This window comes from Eublepharis macularius, chromosome 10 (genome assembly GCF_028583425.1).
Source record: "Eublepharis macularius isolate TG4126 chromosome 10, MPM_Emac_v1.0, whole genome shotgun sequence".
NCBI classification, from domain to species: domain Eukaryota; kingdom Metazoa; phylum Chordata; class Lepidosauria; order Squamata; family Eublepharidae; genus Eublepharis; species Eublepharis macularius.
In genome coordinates this window covers 58,343,851-58,362,130 of record NC_072799.1, presented here as the reverse complement: position 1 = coordinate 58,362,130, position 18,280 = coordinate 58,343,851, and the positions used below count along the sequence as shown (strand labels likewise).

Below are 18,280 nucleotides of genomic sequence, written 5' to 3'. Positions count from 1 at the left end.
TCGTTTTGAGTGTCCACTCCTCAAGGATCAGACTCATTCTGGCCACCTACCTTTCCACACACTGCTTTTAATCCTGGTGTGGATGTCATCTTTTTTTTGTCTGCACAGACATGAAATAAAGAAGCCTATACAGTAAGATGTGGATGTCACCACTGGCAACATTGTTGGCATCACCGGTGCCGTTATATCACCACCACCCCTGGTTTTTTATTTTTGTGTATGCTCAATTGCGTTATTACACTATGATGCACTACAGTATTAGTAGTAAGGAAAAGAAATGAAAGAGAAATGAAAGCAAAAAGAAACCTAACATGGTGAGCATGCAGTGTTGGCGCAGTCACCCCAAACACAGAACTTTTAACCCAAAAAGCACAGAACCCTGTCTAGAGATACATATACATGCCTATTCTACATACATTGGTTCAAGTTCCTAAGTTCTCACAGGTCCAGTTCTGGCTTGCCACCCTGGGGATGGAATGAGCAGCCTTGTTAATTAGCTGCACCTGCAAGCTGTCGTTCCAGACTAAGGAGTCCTTGGGTGGAAGGGGGTCTCCGCTCCGCATGTCCTCCTTCCCTTTCTTAGGTCTAGAAACGTTGATATCGAAGTGTGCCCTGACCGGCTGACAGTACTAGAAACGATGGCTCCTCACTGCACCCAGACATGCATCACATGCCCTCACTTGGACCTGGTTTCACCATTCTATTGCTACCTTTACTCCATCAGCATGTGAGAGACATTGCTCCATGTCAGGCCTGAGATGACCAGAGTTGCCTGGCATGGATTTGGACTTTGTGAATATGAGCAACTAAAGCCTCTTCACAGCTTCATGTCTAGACAGATAGTTTTAGCTTAAAAATAGATAGTTTGTTCTTTTACTGTCTTTGCTTGAGCCTTATAGAACAGTTCCTGCAGCCCTGCCTACACTCTCTGAATTAATAAACAACCATTATATTTAAGCCTGTGTCTTGAGTTTCTGACCAGTTGTGCGCAAATCCCAGAGAAAAAGAACCTGGAGACTAGGAAGACTCAAACAAACCGGGTGTTTCAATCCTCCAGGAGGGCCAAGAGGGGTTCTGAGTGGCTGTTAACAGTACTTGGAAACGGTAGTCAGAAGGTTGAACCCCTAGATAAACCCTAAAAGAGATCCATGTAACCACAATACAAATTGACTGTCATTTTATTGTTACGATGCACTTCTTTTTGTGTGTGTGAAGAAAACTCAATGTCGTTATAACATTGTATCACCATTGTTATGGCATTGTGTTGGTTTGCCCATCAGTGCCAGCATTCACCTCCCAACTCTGGGTCAGCCTGCATCGGGGAAATTTTTTTAAACCAAGTATAATGACGTAAGTTTTAATGTCATTATGCTTGTTTTTTTTAAAAAAAAAATCCCTGATATGGGACAGCCATGCTTGGCATGGTTTTGTTTAGTATAAGCCCCCCCTCCACGGTCCAAACTGGAGAGCCCCACATAGGCTGACCCAGAGTTAGGAGACAGAGAATGATACCGAGAGGCAAACTAATACAATGCCATAACAACAACATTATGATGTTATAACTTCATTAAGTTTTCTTCACAAAAAAAGACGCATCTTGGGAAAGAGGGGGATGAGGAAAAGGAGGAAAGGGAAGGGAAAAGGGAGGCACTGAGATGATAATGGAAAGACCAATCAGCGAGAAGTGGCCGGCAGAGGGCGGGGGGGGGGGCAGAAGAGAAGATGGAGGGTGGGGGGGATCCAAAAGGAAAATTCTGCTTGATTGAAAAAGCTGACTCAAAACTGCATGGAGAAAAGCATCAGAGAATAAGCATATACAGAAAATCTGAAGAGAAATCTTGAAAATGCCACACTGAAATCTGAAGGGGGAGTTAAGTGTCTGGAATACAGAAGAAAACCTGAAGAGGTATGCAGCCCAAAGTGGCAAAAATCACCCGTGCAGAAAAGGCCCAGGTCTGAACTTCTCCCTATCACCATCACATTTTGCAGGTAAAGAAACAGATCAAGTAAAAATGTATTATAACTTTAACTATTACTGATGCACACAAGCACCAGCAAACTTCCACATAATCACTCACAATGAAAAGCCACATTAATGAATCAGTTTCTTGAGAACTGAGGTAATGGGAGTTCAAAAAAACCCAAAATATCAGTGCAAATTGTAGAGAAATGAGCCCTGGTTGTTTTTGCAGTGGACTGAATGAAAACACTTAGTACCATTATTTGTAAGCTCAGTGTTGGTTTATTACCACATTTAGTTTAACAAACCGCTTCCCCTTCCTTCTGCTGTACCATGCAGAGCTGGTGATTAAGTTTGCAAGTTACTGTGTTGTAGACAGTAGAGTGACAGCAGATTGTATGTTCTTTTCTTGTATGTTCTGCTTGTATTTCACAGTAGTGTTTAATAACAACAACAACAACAACAACAACATTTATATTCCGCCCTTCAGGACAACTTAATGCCCACACGGAGTGGTTTACAAAGTATGTTATTATTATCCCCACAATAAAACACCCCGTGAGGTGGGTGGGGCTAAGAGAGCTCCTAAAAGCTATGACTGACCCAAGGTCACCCAGCTGGCTTCAAGCAGAGGAGTGGGGAATCAAACCTGGTTCTCCCAATTATGTGCAAACAACATAACATTCTGTACAAAGTCAATTTTAAAAAGACTGAACAAATGATATTGGCGAAGCAACCCATCTAGCCTCATTTTCAGAATACAGTATCTTGACTCCAAAAACATAAATGGTGACCATGTTAGCCATGACAGCAGCAGACCCAACAGCCATGTAGAAAGCAACAGCGGTGGAATAGCTGAATTTAATAACACAAGGAATGAGAAAGTAGGGCTAGCCAGATCCTTCCCCAAATGGAGAAGGAAGGTTTTACCATAGTCCCATCTCTGGTTTCTGTTTAAACCAGATCACAGCTTTCTACTTGACTGGAGTAGAGGTCGTTTAAACAACATCTCATTACATAATGAACTAATTTGAAATTTGTTGACAGCAGGTAACATATTAACTGCCAAATATAGGCCTGTATCAAGATTGCGAAAGCTTTGTCAACTTTGTCAACAGCTAGAAATATTGATATTATCAAAGACTACTAAATCTAAATTTCAACAACTATGGAATCCTTGTATCATATTCATGATGATGATCATTACAATATTTTGATGTTGGTTACATTTTTTGTGAAAAAATGAATGTATGAATCTGCTGCTATCACATCTGATTTGGGTCTCGGAGTAAGAACTGAAGATTCTGAAATCTTGATCCAGGTAAGAAAAAGGACAAACTGATGTGAACAAATAAGGTGGGGGGGGGGGGCCGGTCACACAACCAGAGAGTTATGAAACACCCAGTAATGAAACTGATCATGCAGGATGTTACACTGACCTGAAGACATTTTGCAGTCCACAGGGACTAAAGTGTGCAGAACAACAAAGAATTAGTTTCCTGACTATAGATAATTCCAAATATAAAGCTACATACAAAGGCTTTGGACCAAGAGATTCTAGCTCAATTCAAATTCCCTTACTCATTAAGTACAACCAAACTGCTTCTCTCAAGGATAACATTTCTTTATGCAGAAGGGCATAGAGATGTCATATTTCACCAGTGACATTTTTACCTCTTCATTGCTATAAGCCATTATCTACAGTGACAACTAGAAGAAATAACTGTACTAAAGGACAACTACAGCTTACTTTTTGGAGCAATATGGATACAAAGGGCAACTACCACACAACCTTGAAGTCTTAACAGTTGACCAACTATACAACTTACTCACATAGAACTGACAAGCTACGTGCAAAGATCAGATTCAACTGTACTATTTCAAATGCAATTTTTTGTAACATGTAAATAATGCTGCCGTTACTTCTACTTTCACTCAAATCTTCAGAAACCACAACAATTTCAATTAAAACCTGTTGCTATTACTTTGCTTAATACAGAAGAGGAAACTGAAGCAGTTATTTTTGAAGAACAAAAACAACACATGGTTCCTAAACGTTGCTTAATATTTACTTTAAAATACTATACCAGTGTTTGTGAGATTTGGATACTGTTGATATGTGGAAGCAGTAAATAAGTATTTGCTAGCTGCTTTCTAGAATCTTCTGAAACGGTCCTCGAAGTTCCCATTCCAAAGACCTAATGCAAATAGGACACCAGCTAATTACAAATAATTCTAACAAGACAACACCATGTTTCAGCACTCAACAAGAATGCTTTAAAATAACTAGTGAATGTTTCAAGGTGAAAGGACATTCAAAGTGTTTCCCAAGGCACCCCCCCCCACACACACACACATTTGCTGGTCTTTGTCGTTTAACGCTTCAACCCTATTTTTAAAAAAAGTTTAGATACTTCCTCCTGACAATCCAGGCCAGTAAGGATCATATAATCAATGATATCATAACACCACATAAACAGTCTGATTTAACTATGTGATGACATCATTAAACCAACTTAGATTAGTACTTTCTGCTCTTACTCTGAATGAGCAAGCACTTACCCAATTTGCATTTAGCCATTCCGCCCCCCCCATCCCCAAATTATTACAAAGGGTAGCTTCCATAAGAAGATAAAAGCTTTTAAAAGAAGTGTCCTAGTTTGGGCTCAGTCTTATTCAAAACATGCATTGTAGCAGTGCACCTAGAGAACAACCGGATTATCACCAAAGATTCAAACAAGAAAGGTGGGCGGGACTGCTATGTTAGAAAGTCTTACAAAGGCGTTGTACACATTGCTCCTGAAAAACATTTAATCACCATTTTTCAGACACATTTACCTAGATCAGGCCTGGAAAAAGTGGTCTGTGAGAAGACACGTACATTGAGCCTTCTTTGCATTAAACAACAATCAAGAAATGTATTAAAACATGCAGAGAATTTCACAAATGAATAATGTAATTTTAGGCAGATGAAAAATGGGTTGAAAATCAAGTGTATTCACACTTAATGCTTTTACTTTGATATATACTCTATACCACTATAATATACTATATGCATTTCTCTGGATTCAGACATCTAGAAGGCTACTTAATAACCAGCTTGACCTCCAGCTCCCAAGGGTTCCTTCTGAAGTGGCTTCTCCTCTTCCCAACTGCCATCTCAAGACCATTTAATAATCAGTTAGTGCTGAGGATGAGTGAAGTCAGAACAGTCTATCATTAAATAAGATTATCTGAGTCCCATACACCCACTTTTCCTGTTCAATCAAGGTGAGCATCCATTTTCCATCTGGAAAGTTCCACCACTGCTGCCCCAGATAACCATCACAAAGAGTCTTTCCACAGAATACTTGAGAAGAAGGTAACCCAAAGACAGATAAACTATCCTGCCTGTCATTCCTGTTGTGAGGTTGGAACCAGAAACTGACAATTTTCTCAACTGGTTTACTTCCAAGACCATTGATTTCACACTATCATACTGGCTCAGCCAATCAGTATCAGATAGTTTCACCATGCTAGCTGCAATTCAATCAAGAAAAAAAAATGCTAGAAGTTTTCAAAATAGAAAAGTGGGTAAAGCCTTATGGATTCCTAATGTGGCAAGATATTTATAAGCAGTACCATTCATTAAATGTGACAGAAAGGGATTACGGGTGCAGCAGACACAGGGAAAGGGCACTGGACAGCCATTAGTGGTGCAAGGGAGAAAGTGGGAGGGAGGAAGCCTGGGAAGCATAACGGAAACAGGTAGCACCCCTCAAACGTTACTGGTATGACTGAATTATAGTCATATCTTATACCAAAAAATTTACTTTGGCAACAATGAAAAAAAAAGTAAAGTGCTAGTGAGATGGTGGAGAAATAAGGAAACTATGTGTATCAGGACTTCAACTGAGCTACTTCTGTTCCTAAATCAGAAGAGTGTGGGAGAAACCCTAATTGTATTTAATCACTCGGGTATCTCTGTACATGGCTCTTAGTACACATCCATTTAAATTGTACTTGGCCCCCGAGAGAAACTGCATGTCAGCTACAGTTTTGTAATACTCTAACTACTTGAAGCACTTAAAGCACTTTTACTTACTATTTAAAATCAACCAACCAGAAGAAACAGCTCTATAAAGTTTAAATGGGCCAAGAGATACAGTGTCTGGGACACAATCTACTTTTTTGTGGACTTCTCTGTTGTACAAGCTCCATTTTTAAATGACAGCTTTTCAAAGCATCTCCCTCCCTGCTTCAAGAGGTATATAGTATCACAAGGTTTACAAGTAGCCTCGTACCCCTATGAAAACAACAGATACAATCCAGGCCTTTTTATACAGGGAGGGACCAGAACTGCAGCTATGCCTTGGTCAACACACTATAGTCTATGGACAGCCATTGAACTCTCTCTCAATCTTGGAATTGAGCTCTCTCTCAATATTGGAACCAGCAAGCTAGCTTTAGGGCTGTAAGAAGCAGAAAGGATTTCCATCAATCAATCAATCTTGCCTCCAGAAAATAGCAACATCAGAGGCATCACTGTGTCAGCTGCTATGCAATGAAGATTACTTTAACAAGGAAAATGTGCTAAAACAGTTTTAAAATCCAAAATTAAATAAAACCTCGTGGATTCCTGACACAGTAAGCTCTTGTTTCTCTATCCCAAACCCTGAGGCTCCCCACAGCAAGACTCCCAGCTACATCTGAAGCACACATTGCCTCACCTTGTCATTTGCCCAACAGAGACTTTAATGGAATTCTATTCAGGAGACTTATATTTTGTATGGTGCACAACATACCCAAACAATTCAATGCCTCTTTTCAAGTATTTAAGATGTGCAAACCATGTTAAGAAGCAGCTCTGTTTACAAATGCCTCTCTGAAATGCTTATGTAGGCACTACCAAAATACCACCCTCTTGCTCCTTAACATAAAAGCAGGAAAATTCTGAGGGCAGTAGAGAACAGAGAGGCAAACACTACTGTGCCTCAGTGGGCTTTAGTCTCATGGGGATTGTAATGTGCTTTTCAAGTCTTATCCATTCATAACCAAGAACTACTGGCAGTTTCCTGTTTTTCCCACTGTGACATCATTTGAGAACACGTATCTTCTAGGTCTGAAGCCAGTGAATAAAACATTACCTGATATGAAAATATTCCATGAGATGAGGTATTTATAAATAATGAACTTTCAAAACTGCCTTCTTCTATTGGAAGAAACAGTACTCTGAAATAAATTTTCCCCATTGCTGGAATCACCTACAGATAAAATAAAGGTGTCTGATGTTCAACATACTTAGTTGCATTGCTTTTATTACAGCCTTGTAAATAAAAAAAATAAGATGTCACCATCCAATATTTTCCCCACTAGCCTGTGCCTACCCTTTATGCCCACCCCATGCCTCACCACAAATGAACCGGAAGACAGGGACACTACGAGGATGGGCAACTGTCATCAGTACTGTGCTAACAATTGGGATTGCCCTTTCGCCCTCTCACAGGGCAAGGGCGGAGGCGGCAGCAATGAACGCCAGTAAATCTGGAGTGAATTCTCTCTCTCTCTCTCTCTCTCCTCTCTCTCTCACACAACACACACACACACAAACACACAGAGAGAGAGACAGAGAGAGAGAGAATGGGAAAACACCTGGAGGCAATTCTTATAATTGGTGACAATCAAGATACCTTATCTTTTTTTACTGAAAATCAGTGTTAGGGCTAGTGTGCCAAGAACCATTATTTGACATGAGGTCTTGGATGGGTTTTCTGCAATGCCATCCTAAACAGAGTGTCTCTAATGGACAAGTCTATGCACAATCTCAATTTTTACTAATTGTATCCCAAGTGAGACCATTTAAGTCCAAACCCAAATGTTTGCAACCAATTCTAAAAACAGTTCTAATGAAGTTACATGGAAAACATTGTTTAAATTTCCTTTATTAAAAAGGATTTTAAACTATGCTATATAACATTACTAGTGTGATTATAAATCAAAGAGAACTCCCTTCTCCATTACAGCTTTGAAGCAAATTTCCCTGTCACTTGGTGTTGATGTTCTATGTCTTTGTCCAAAACCTTTGGAAGGGCAGTTCTTTCACCCAGGTCAGATACTTCTAGAAAAATTGGTTAGTATTTGCAAAAGGAAAGAAATGTGGTACACGTCAAACTCTATTATATTGTTCGAAAAACTTTTAAACTTGAGTATGTTCCCAAAATGTCCTTGATTATGTGCCGTAGCACAGTAATTCAAGACAAATACACTTGATTTTTAACTGCTACCATATATACAAAATGTACTATATTTAGGAACAAAAGGCAAGCTGATATAAATATGCAGTCTTCCTTCTGGAGCTACAGGCAGCTATGCATTCTTTGTTTTCATCCATATTTGCCAGTCTACTTTAATTTCAATGCGGTAGATATTAGGGTTGAGCCAAAATGAGAAATTTTATCGCAATACATATATCTTTTCGGACCCTTTTAAAACATCCTCCCATCACACATTTAGATAGCCTATGCAACCACCCCCATCCCAATATATGACATTTAATCGAGGGCAGAACTCCTCCAGGAGCCTTTTTACAGGTATGATGCAAAAGCTCCTTCGTTCATATCAGAAATATTCATGCGAGAACTTTGGGCTCAGCCCTAGTAGAAACACACATGTCAACAGAGAACAGGCTAATGATTGGGAAAGTAGAGAAGAGGGGCCACAGAATAAATGCCTTAGGCCAAAGGAAGCATGACATTTGGACATTCTCCCACTCTCCCACAGCATACTTTCCAAAAGTATAGCAACACTCACCCTGCCATAAACAGGAGACACATGAAAATGTCTACTAGTTGTAAACACTGAATTCACTATAACTTCGCTATCCTTACTGGGGTTGTAAGCATACAGAATTTTAGCTTTAGGCAGTCCCAGTAACCTAGGGGAAAACAAGAAAGTGGAGAAGGAGTTACTGACAGTGAAAAAAATAGTGATTGGTACTTTTCACTCTACACACAAACTTTCAATATTCAGGACAAAAGTATATTATTTAGTTTCATTAAAATATAAATAAAAATCCTTTGAAGTAAGCAAGTAATCTAGACTGTAAAGAAAAAGACATTTTTTTTCTGGGTAGAAGGCTGTAATTCAATTCAGAAATTAGGAAAATTCAAACTTAAAAACTACTATTTCACTTTATTGTTTTAAAACAGAGGTCGCCAATCTTTAGTTTATCTTGAAGAATCATGTTTTGTTGACATGTTAATTTTAAAGGAATCGTATTACCCCCAAACCCAGTCAATTTACTGAAATCAAAACAAGGGATGACAGGAATCAACTTAAACACTGAGGTAAGTAAACAGTACGTTTTGATTCAGGCATAATGCTAAACCATAGTTTAGTGCTATGCAAATGAGCCTGTGAGAATCCTGAGCTCATGTGGCTGCTCCTCCTGCATTTCATGATGCATACTGCAAGCTAGTTCATTACTTGCTGGTTTTCAGGAAGCCATCACTTGAATTTGCTCTAAAAACTGGGATTGCAGACCACAGTTTGGTCTGGGTTTGCAGGGCAAACACGCCATGTAACAGGAAACTACTTTGTTGAAAAAGCAGGAAGTAACTAACTAGGAACAGGGAGCAGGGCTCAAACCCAGGACTTGTCCTCATAGCACCAACCCAAGTTTTGCCAGTACACATGAACTTTCTCTTACACTCTCTTATACTCACACTGTTGCTAACACAACTAATGCAGATAGGAACATCACTGATGTTCCTATCTATACAGATAGGAACATCAGTTCACTAATATGGATAACCAATGTTAATCTTTATGTTGCCAATCAACAAAGGGGAGATAATGTTCACAAAAAGAGGACAGGAAATAATAGATTGTTTTAAGAGAAAACTTGTCAAGACATGGCAATAACCATCCCTGTATTTGGGATGTATACAAGATACTCACTGCATTCCAAAATGGAGAATTGAAGGGTGAAAATGGAGGATCCTCCCACTGGGCATTTTTGCAGAGAAGCTGCAAAAGGAAAAGAGAAGCCACTGTTACTTCTGGTTGTCCAAGGATTCATACATTAGTAGTATAGAGATTCAATTTTTTTTAAATCCTTTTTCTTCCGGAGCCTAGATTCCATTTTAAATTTCAAAGAACAGCTGCTTAGCAGAAACTCAAAATGTCTGCAGAACATTAACGTTGTTTAAGAGACCGTTATCAGAGTTCACTTCTTTTCAAGGAAGACTTTCATAACCCTGTGATTCCAAGTATATCCATGATGATTGTAGATGGTCATCATAAGGCTGCTCATCAGGAAAGATGTTATTTGTGGCCCCTGATATGGTAGCTCCTCTACATTATATACTTTCTTGTCAGTTCTGCTTTCTCCTACTGTGTTGAGAATTTAGTTTAATCAACAACAGTTTCTTTAAAAACAGGCACAGTGAAACAAAGTCACAGTGGAATAAAGTCACAGTGGAACAAACAAATTAAGAATCAGCAAAGTATAAAAACCAAATACAATTGTAGACCTGTTAGTTATAAAATAAAGTGCTGAAAGACAAAATTAAGGAGAATGCTTGCCATAAAGCTTTGCTATTTTCTATTGGACAAAACTACGGGCAACCCCAGGCTAACAATTATAATAGCAAAAAACAAGCCAGGGAATCACTTATCAATAATATATTTCCATGTGAAAAAGTGCAATAGTGCCCACCCCCCAATATAATGCCTTCCGGACCAGGGTGGATCTCTTTAAATTAATACGTCTGATTAAACTTAGAAGCATCTTTGGGCGGGGGGACCCCCCTGTGTCCACGGGTATTACTTATAAATCAACGTTTTGTCCTAATATATCAGACACCATGATAGACAGCTTTGAAAAGGTGGTGCTAAGGGATGTGACCAAATTGGAATTAAGTAGGATCCACAAAAGATATAATCTCTCTAAATTAGAATGGGAGGCTTTGCAGACCCTTAAAAATGACAAAGACATAGTTATTAAGACCGCGGACAAGGGGGGAGGAATCGTGATACAGGACACGGGGGACTATGTGCAGGAATGTACTAGACAGCTTAATAATGAGATTGAATATAGACGGGTGTCCACTAACCCTACAACACACATCCAACGAATCATTAGGATCGTTTTGGATGAGGGGCTAGCTGGGAATGAGATAGACAAGAGGACTAGGGATGCACTCATCAACCCTAGCCCCAGAATACCCGTCTTTTACACATTACCCAAAATCCATAAGCCGGGACATCCTCCTCCTGGACGCCCGATTATTTCTGGCTCCAATTCAGTTTTGGAACCACTATCACGCTATCTGGACCATTTCCTGCAGCCTCTAGTCATCATTACGCCCGCCTATTTAAAAGACACTATGTCTTTAATTTCCCTAGTGGAATCAATGGACGTTCCTCCGACAATATATCTGATGTCTTTGGATGTGAGGTCATTATATACCTCTATCCCTCATGAAGAGGCAAGGCATGTAATCCAGAATGCCCTCCTCTCACGGGATGTGCAGAAGCCCTCCACCCATTTTCTTCTCAATATACTAGATATTGTATTGGAGAAGAATTACTTTAGATTTAATGATGAATTCTACTTTCAATTGCAGGGGGTAGCCATGGGCTGCGCGGCTGCCCCGAGCATTGCCAATATTTTTATGTCCTCTTTAGAGAACCAATGGATATTCAATGAGGACCGAAATCCTTTCAAGGAACACATCCTCCTCTATAGGCGCTACATAGATGACGTCATAATCTTATTACGGGAGGAGAGGCACGCTGAAGAACTGGGTAGGTGGTTTAACTCCTGGCATCCGGCTATCCAGTTTACCTGGACCGGCAGCACTGACAGCATAGACTACCTAGACATCACTATTTATCGTGAGGCAGATAACAAACTTGCAGTACGCCCCTTTAAGAAGTCCACAGATCGTTGTGCCTACTTACACTATCAGTCTTTCCATCCAAGAAGCCTGCGGAATAATATTCCCGTAGGCCAATTTTTGAGGATAAAACGGAACTCTACCAACCCGTATTTTTATAGAATTGGACGCAGGGAATTGGGGGAAAACTTTGCCACAAGAGGCTATCCTAGCACAGTTATAGATCAAGCTAGGATACGCTCGGATGCGACGGACAGGGGAACCTTGTTGACTCCTAAACAGAGGAGAGAGGACGACAGGATTAAATGGGGATTGGAATATACTCCCCTAGCACCGAAGATTACCTCCATTATACGGCAACATTGGCATCTTATAGCGGACGTCCGGGGATGTGAGTCAGGAGTAGCGGTCGGCTATAGACGAACCAAATCGATCAGGGACATCTTAATCAGGTCTGAATTTTCAAATGCACCATCCCGTCCTAATATGCCTAAGGGCCATTTTGCATGTGGCACATGTAATGTATGTGGCCACATGGTAGGACTGGATCGGATTTTGCCGACCCACACGCCTCCGCGGCATGAATTCACAAATTGTAAATCAGCCCATGTGGTGTATATTATACAATGCCAGTGCCCTTTGTTATACATAGGCAGTACCATCCGCCCGCTCAGGATAAGAATACAAGAACATATTTCAAGGATTAAGAATGGGGTACTAGAGGCACCCTTGGTCGGTCATTTCCGTGAGTGTAAACACACACACCACGACTTTAAGGTCTCCGTCCTCGAACATCTGGACTGCCCATATGCTTCAGATATAAATAAATCACTTATGCGGTTGGAGTCCAAATGGATCTTCCAACTTAACACCCTTTCACCACATGGATTGAATCTGGAGATTGTCTACTCTTGTTTTTTATAACCGGAGATTCTACTATAAGTAGTGAGGGTGCTGCGGACCTCCCTCCCTCCAGCTGTAATTCATTTAGATGAGATCACTGTTGTAATTGGCCCCTTGTAAGTGATATATACACAGTAATTAATTTACCAATCATGAGTCCGTTAGCACCATCTGTTTCATTTGCTGCCGGAGAGGGTATATGGAGCTTGTACCACACTGTGAGTGTATTTTATGAATTTATGAATTTTTGTATAATTTTTCATATGTGATGTATAATGGCTACATATGTTGATTGCAATTTTGTTTACAGTGGGTCCAGTCCGAAATGTTCATGCCCAGGATGAAGTGAGTTTTTCACTCACGAAACGGGTTAATTGAGATCTGCCTGCACACTCCCGTCGGCGTTTTTGAATCAATTTAATTTTTGGACTGTGAAAGGATATAAGAGCTCATTGCCACTCTCCTCCTCCGGCTTCTTATTACAATAGACATTTTGCAATTTGCACTTTAACGCATAGGAGAATTTGTACGGACTATGAAGGACTTTTCGTAATGATTGTATTGTGTATTTGTGTATTCCTGTATTGTAAAATTATTATAATAATTGAATCGTTGCACTTTTGCACTATTGCACTTTTTCACATGGAAATATATTATTGATAAGTGATTCCCTGGCTTGTTTTTTGCTATTGCTATTTTCTATGGCAACTGTAATTTGGTGTGGTGTGGTGTGCTATTATGGGGATCGTATCAGTTTATCATATCTTATTGCAGATAAACCAAAAGTTTAAAAGATCATTTTTCTTCCTTTATTTGTGCTAAGTAGACATGGGCACGAATCGAAATATGAATCAAATTTCATGATGAATCAGCCCGATCTGTGTTTCACAAAACACATTTTGTGGGGCCGCGGTTTCCACAAAATCTGCGACTTTTTGGCCCAATTTGTTCGATTCGTGAACGATTCATGATGCCAGACAGGCTGGCACTGATCCATTAATTCTCTAGGCAACATAAGCCTGGAATGTCTGCAGACCTTTCGTTGCTATTGGAAACCCCAATCTTAGCCCACGTAACCTCAATAGGCAGCTCTCCTTGCCAACTGTAGAGCTTCCATTCTGCCCTATACAGCGAGGAGCAGGGGGGTTAATCCCCTAGGCAACTGAGGAGATGGCCTTCTGTAGCCATGGGAACACCAATATCATCTCTCCAAACCCTGTTAGGCAGGTCTGTCTGCCAACCACAGACCTCTTGTTCTGCTCTATGTGAGTGTTTGTTATATAAGGCAGAGCGCTCTGCCTTGTGCTTTTCAGTCCCAGTAGACAGAGGGAGAGGGAGGACCTGTTGCTGGGACTGGAGTGAGAGAAAAGTGGAACTGAGGTTTTGGCTGCTGCTGCTGCTTTGAAAGAGTCTTAAAAGCCTCTTATTTTCAGCTCTTGGCCTAGCTGTATAGCTACTATATAGTGGGTATGACAGTTCAAGTGATTTCCAGTAACTCTTTTATTAACAGGAACATCACCACTCAAAGCACAAACATCAAACAGCAGTTATAGAACACTCAACTCCCTACCAAAACACGCCCACAATTAAATTCAACCAATAGCAAATACCCGGTATCCAGAAACCCTATTCGCTAATTCACTAGTCTGTAGGGGAATCCTGATTGGCCGGCTCAACAACCCGGCCAATCGGAATGCAGCTGTACAGAGCCTTGCTACTAAAGCCTTCTTCTTGAAGCTCCCAGTACACTACAAGGTCTTTGGGTGAGGGTGCCTTTTTTCCTCCACCCCACTCTAGTCTCAGGCCTTTGCCTAGCTTTGGGGCCTAGCTTGACTGAGGCCTCCCTTATTTTTTATTTGCTTGTCTTTTTTTCTTCTTAATTCTTTCTCTGCTCTTTTGAGGACTCACACTCTTGTTGTTTCCTTTGGTTTTATTTTGTGCACCTCTCCCACCTGGGCTGTGTGGTGGTTTTGGGGTGTGGTGGTTTTGGGGCCCTCCCCCCAAGTCCAGTCTCTCTGAATATGTAAGAGGCCGTTGAAGTGCCCCAGGTTCTGATGAATCATGAAACTAACAAATCATATTGTGAAACAGGACAATTTCATCAAAGTTCGTGTTTCGTGATTCTTGGAATGTGACGAAACGTGAAACTCTAGTTTTTTTCCTGTTTTGTGCCCATCTCTAGTGCTAAGTCCTTTTGCTTAAATGTACCATTAGGCTGTTTTTTTGCAGTTACAGGCCCAGGTTCTCTGGAGATGAACAATCATGCTCGTCTTAAAGTGGGTTTTGTTGAAGCAAATCCCATTTTTAACCCACCCCAGTTAATTTTAGTTTTGGTGCTTACATCTCTACTATTGTAAGCAATCTTAAATGAGAAGTTCTAACATCATCTATGCACAGTCTTAGCTCTTGTAAATGGGAAATGATACGGCTATGGAATCTGAATAGAAAGAAGGGGGAAATTGGGCTGGATGCAACCAGCTTCTAAAAAGGCTGTTGTAAGAATCATGGGACGTGTGTGTACAAAAACCACATGAAATAGAAGTTGTAGTGTGAAGGAGAATTGAGCAAGATTGAATGGAAAAGTGGCTGGATTCGACCCATTGTATTCTTGGGTTCCAGAACTTGTGTTGATAATACAATGTTGACTGACCAAGATCCAGATGTCACATCATACACTGGATCAATTACGCTATCTTTTAGAAACTTATCAGCCTTTCACAGCACTATTTTGGATTCTACTCTGTTAACTCCTGACAGCTTTGACTGTTAACTCCCCTCCGGACTTACACAGCTAACTGCCTCTCTCTCCACACACACTTCTCAGCTCCACCCACACTCTCAATCATCAAACAATCATCTCACTCATTCATCCCTCTCTTTCACCACCTTCTTCTGTAACACACCAAGCATTTTAACAAAACACATACACTTCAAATCATTACAGGAACTCATAATAATGTGTGGCTTTCTCAGAAAGTGTAGGATGCAGCAGATTGAAAAATGTGTCCTGGCACTCTGTGGTCCAAGCTGCTACTGAAGGAGGGGAAATAACCTCAGACCTAACACCTACATGAGCTGGGCAAGAAGGGGGGGGGAGACAGCAGCAATGGGGTGGGGGCACACACACACCTGGCCCCATTCTCTGGTTTTTCTGATCCACACAGGAGCCAGAACAAGGTGGATAAAAAATCAATGATTTTTTTTAAAATTAAAAATCAGATTTTATAATAAAATGTTTTTTGAGGAAAAATCTATCTAAAGATAAGTTTTTTATTCAAGATACATTATAGCCCAAAAGTTATCATCATGAAATAAGGATTCGTTTTTAATTATGTAGCATGAGGCTGTATATTCATGCAATGTTTAAATTTTTTGGTGACGAATTCCATTAATCCATTCGCAATGTCATGCTCTTCCAGAAGTTTCTGTAGATTATTGGGCAATTTTTCTATCTAGAAGATATTGTCACAGATGCTTGGTTTTACAGCTCTCAAAACTGTGAATTTGTGTCTGCAGAGATCACGTGTCTCTTCTTCACAGCAAAAAGGTTATAAAATAAGCATACACAGTTAAGAAAAAGACCTTAATCCCATTGTTCCTTTGCAAATCTTTGTACACAGAACAAACCCCTTACTTATTAAGTGCCAAGTTTCAAAAAATTCGATGAATAGAAAAGAATGAGTCTTTATGTAGAAAACCATGATTTAAATCTAGTCTTACTGACTAGTGATTTAAATTGTGGTTCAAATCATGATTTAAATTGATTCAATTTAAATCAAATCCACCCTGTTTCAGAATTAGATATATGATGATAATGCAACATCATTCTGTGTTAAGATTTTCTAAAAAATAAGCTTTTATCACATACATCAGTGCTATACATAATTACACAAGGCAAAGGCTATACTTTACTTACTTGTCCTTTGATTACAATTCAGTTTTATACTGAAGTTCAGACCCACAAGGAATTGCAGAGTCTTTCTCCTCCATATTTCCTTCGCCTATCTTCCCTCTGTCTCACCCACCAACCATCACTCTCACCATCAGCTTCAGTATTGGTCTGGCAACTCAAAATTGTGTCTGAAGTCTAGCAAAATGACATCCCAAGATTTTGGATGCCATTTTGGGCTGCCAGAACAACTGGAACAGTAACAAGTTGTGCTCATTTCATCATACAACATAATGGAAACCAGAGGCCTTGATATCTGAGTGAATTGCAAAATGGCATCCAAAATCTTGCAAGACGCCAGGCCTTTGCAACCTAGCTCATCTGTGGTACCCTGCAAATGCAGGCATAGATCACTAAAATCCCTTCTGGAAGAGAGTTACTCTACTTTAAAGGTTCAAGGAGAAAGTTCTCTGTATAATTAGGGGTTCCTTCAGATATACAGAATGTTCTTCCCCCTTCATGCCTCATTTTGATATCCACACAGGGCACAGCCCTTCAGAATTACATGTGATACCAAAAGATAAAATCTAAAAGGAATTGGCAGATTATTTTATTATATTAGATTTTTAGTCCGCCCTCCCCACCAGGCGGGCTCAGGGCAGAGTACAACTTTTCAATTTACATAAATACAGTTAAAAACAGATAAAACAGTATACAAATAACATTAAAACAACTTTATACAATACGGTTTCTTCAGATGGCGATGATAAAATACTGCTTTTCAAGCCCTGGCTCATATGTAGGGTGGTGGACAGATCTTTAGTGTGGCCAGTGGGGGCCCAACCTAGCCTCCACCATATGCCTGGCAGAACATCTCTGTCTTACGGGCCCGTAGGAAAGATAATAAATCCTGCTGGGCCCTGGTTTCCTCAGACAGAGTTCCACAAGGTCAGTGCCAGGACTGAAAATGCCCTGGCTCTGGTCGAGGCCAGGCGGGCCTCCCTTGGGCCAGGGACCATCAACAGTTGTTTATTTGTTGAACGAAGCATCCTCTGGGGTACATATGGGGAGAGGCAGTCCTGCAGATATGCTGGGCCCAGTCCGCATAGGGCTTTATAGGTCAACACCAAAACCTTGAACTGGACCCGGTACTCAACTGGTAAACAGTGCAGCTGGCGTAGTATAGGTGTTATATGTTCCCTAATTGGGACCCTTGCAATTACTCACGCAGCTGCATTTTGGACCAGCTGTAGCCTCCGGATCAGGCCCAGGGGAAGCCCTGCGTAGAGTGAGTTGCAGGAGTCTAATCTAGAAGTCACCGTTGCTTGGATCACTGCAGTTAAGTCACGGGTTGATAGGTAGGGGACAAGCTGCCGGGCCTGTCTTAGATAGAAAAATGAAGACCGGGCAACTGCTGCGACCTGTGCCTCCATAGTCAGGGAAGCATCCAGGATCACCCCCAGGCTCCTAACTCTCGAAACCAGTGCAAGTAGCCCAATTATGAGAGACCCCAATTATGTTTCCAGATATATTAAGTTATGATTTCCATGACTTCTGAGTGCTTTGCTGTTTAATGCATACTTTTATAAATTCTGAGGTTTACATAACTGATGTACTCTTTTAGCTCTTTAAACCATCTTGCTTAAC

General features: G+C 40.5%; 1 protein-coding gene and 1 non-coding gene across 6 annotated transcripts in view; both read right to left on the bottom strand.

Moving 5' to 3' along the window:
- Window positions 1-18,280, bottom strand: part of TMEM131L (transmembrane 131 like) — a 91,264-nt gene that overhangs the window by 37,306 nt on the left and 35,678 nt on the right. For 4 of the 5 annotated variants that reach the window (XM_054989887.1, XM_054989888.1, XM_054989889.1 and 1 more), the window contains 4 exons: window positions 9,899-9,967; window positions 8,750-8,873; window positions 7,087-7,203; window positions 4,048-4,158 (listed from right to left, as the gene is read on the bottom strand). In XM_054989887.1, coding sequence (XP_054845862.1) covers window positions 4,048-4,158; window positions 7,087-7,203; window positions 8,750-8,873; window positions 9,899-9,967 — 421 coding nt within the window. The remainder of the gene's footprint in view (window positions 1-4,047; window positions 4,159-7,086; window positions 7,204-8,749; window positions 8,874-9,898; window positions 9,968-18,280) is intronic. The other variant, XM_054989890.1, reaches the window with a different exon arrangement.
- On the bottom strand, window positions 2,195-2,320 carry LOC129337193 (small nucleolar RNA SNORA66). Its single transcript, XR_008597788.1, has one exon. It is a non-coding gene; the product is annotated as a small nucleolar RNA SNORA66 (small nucleolar RNA).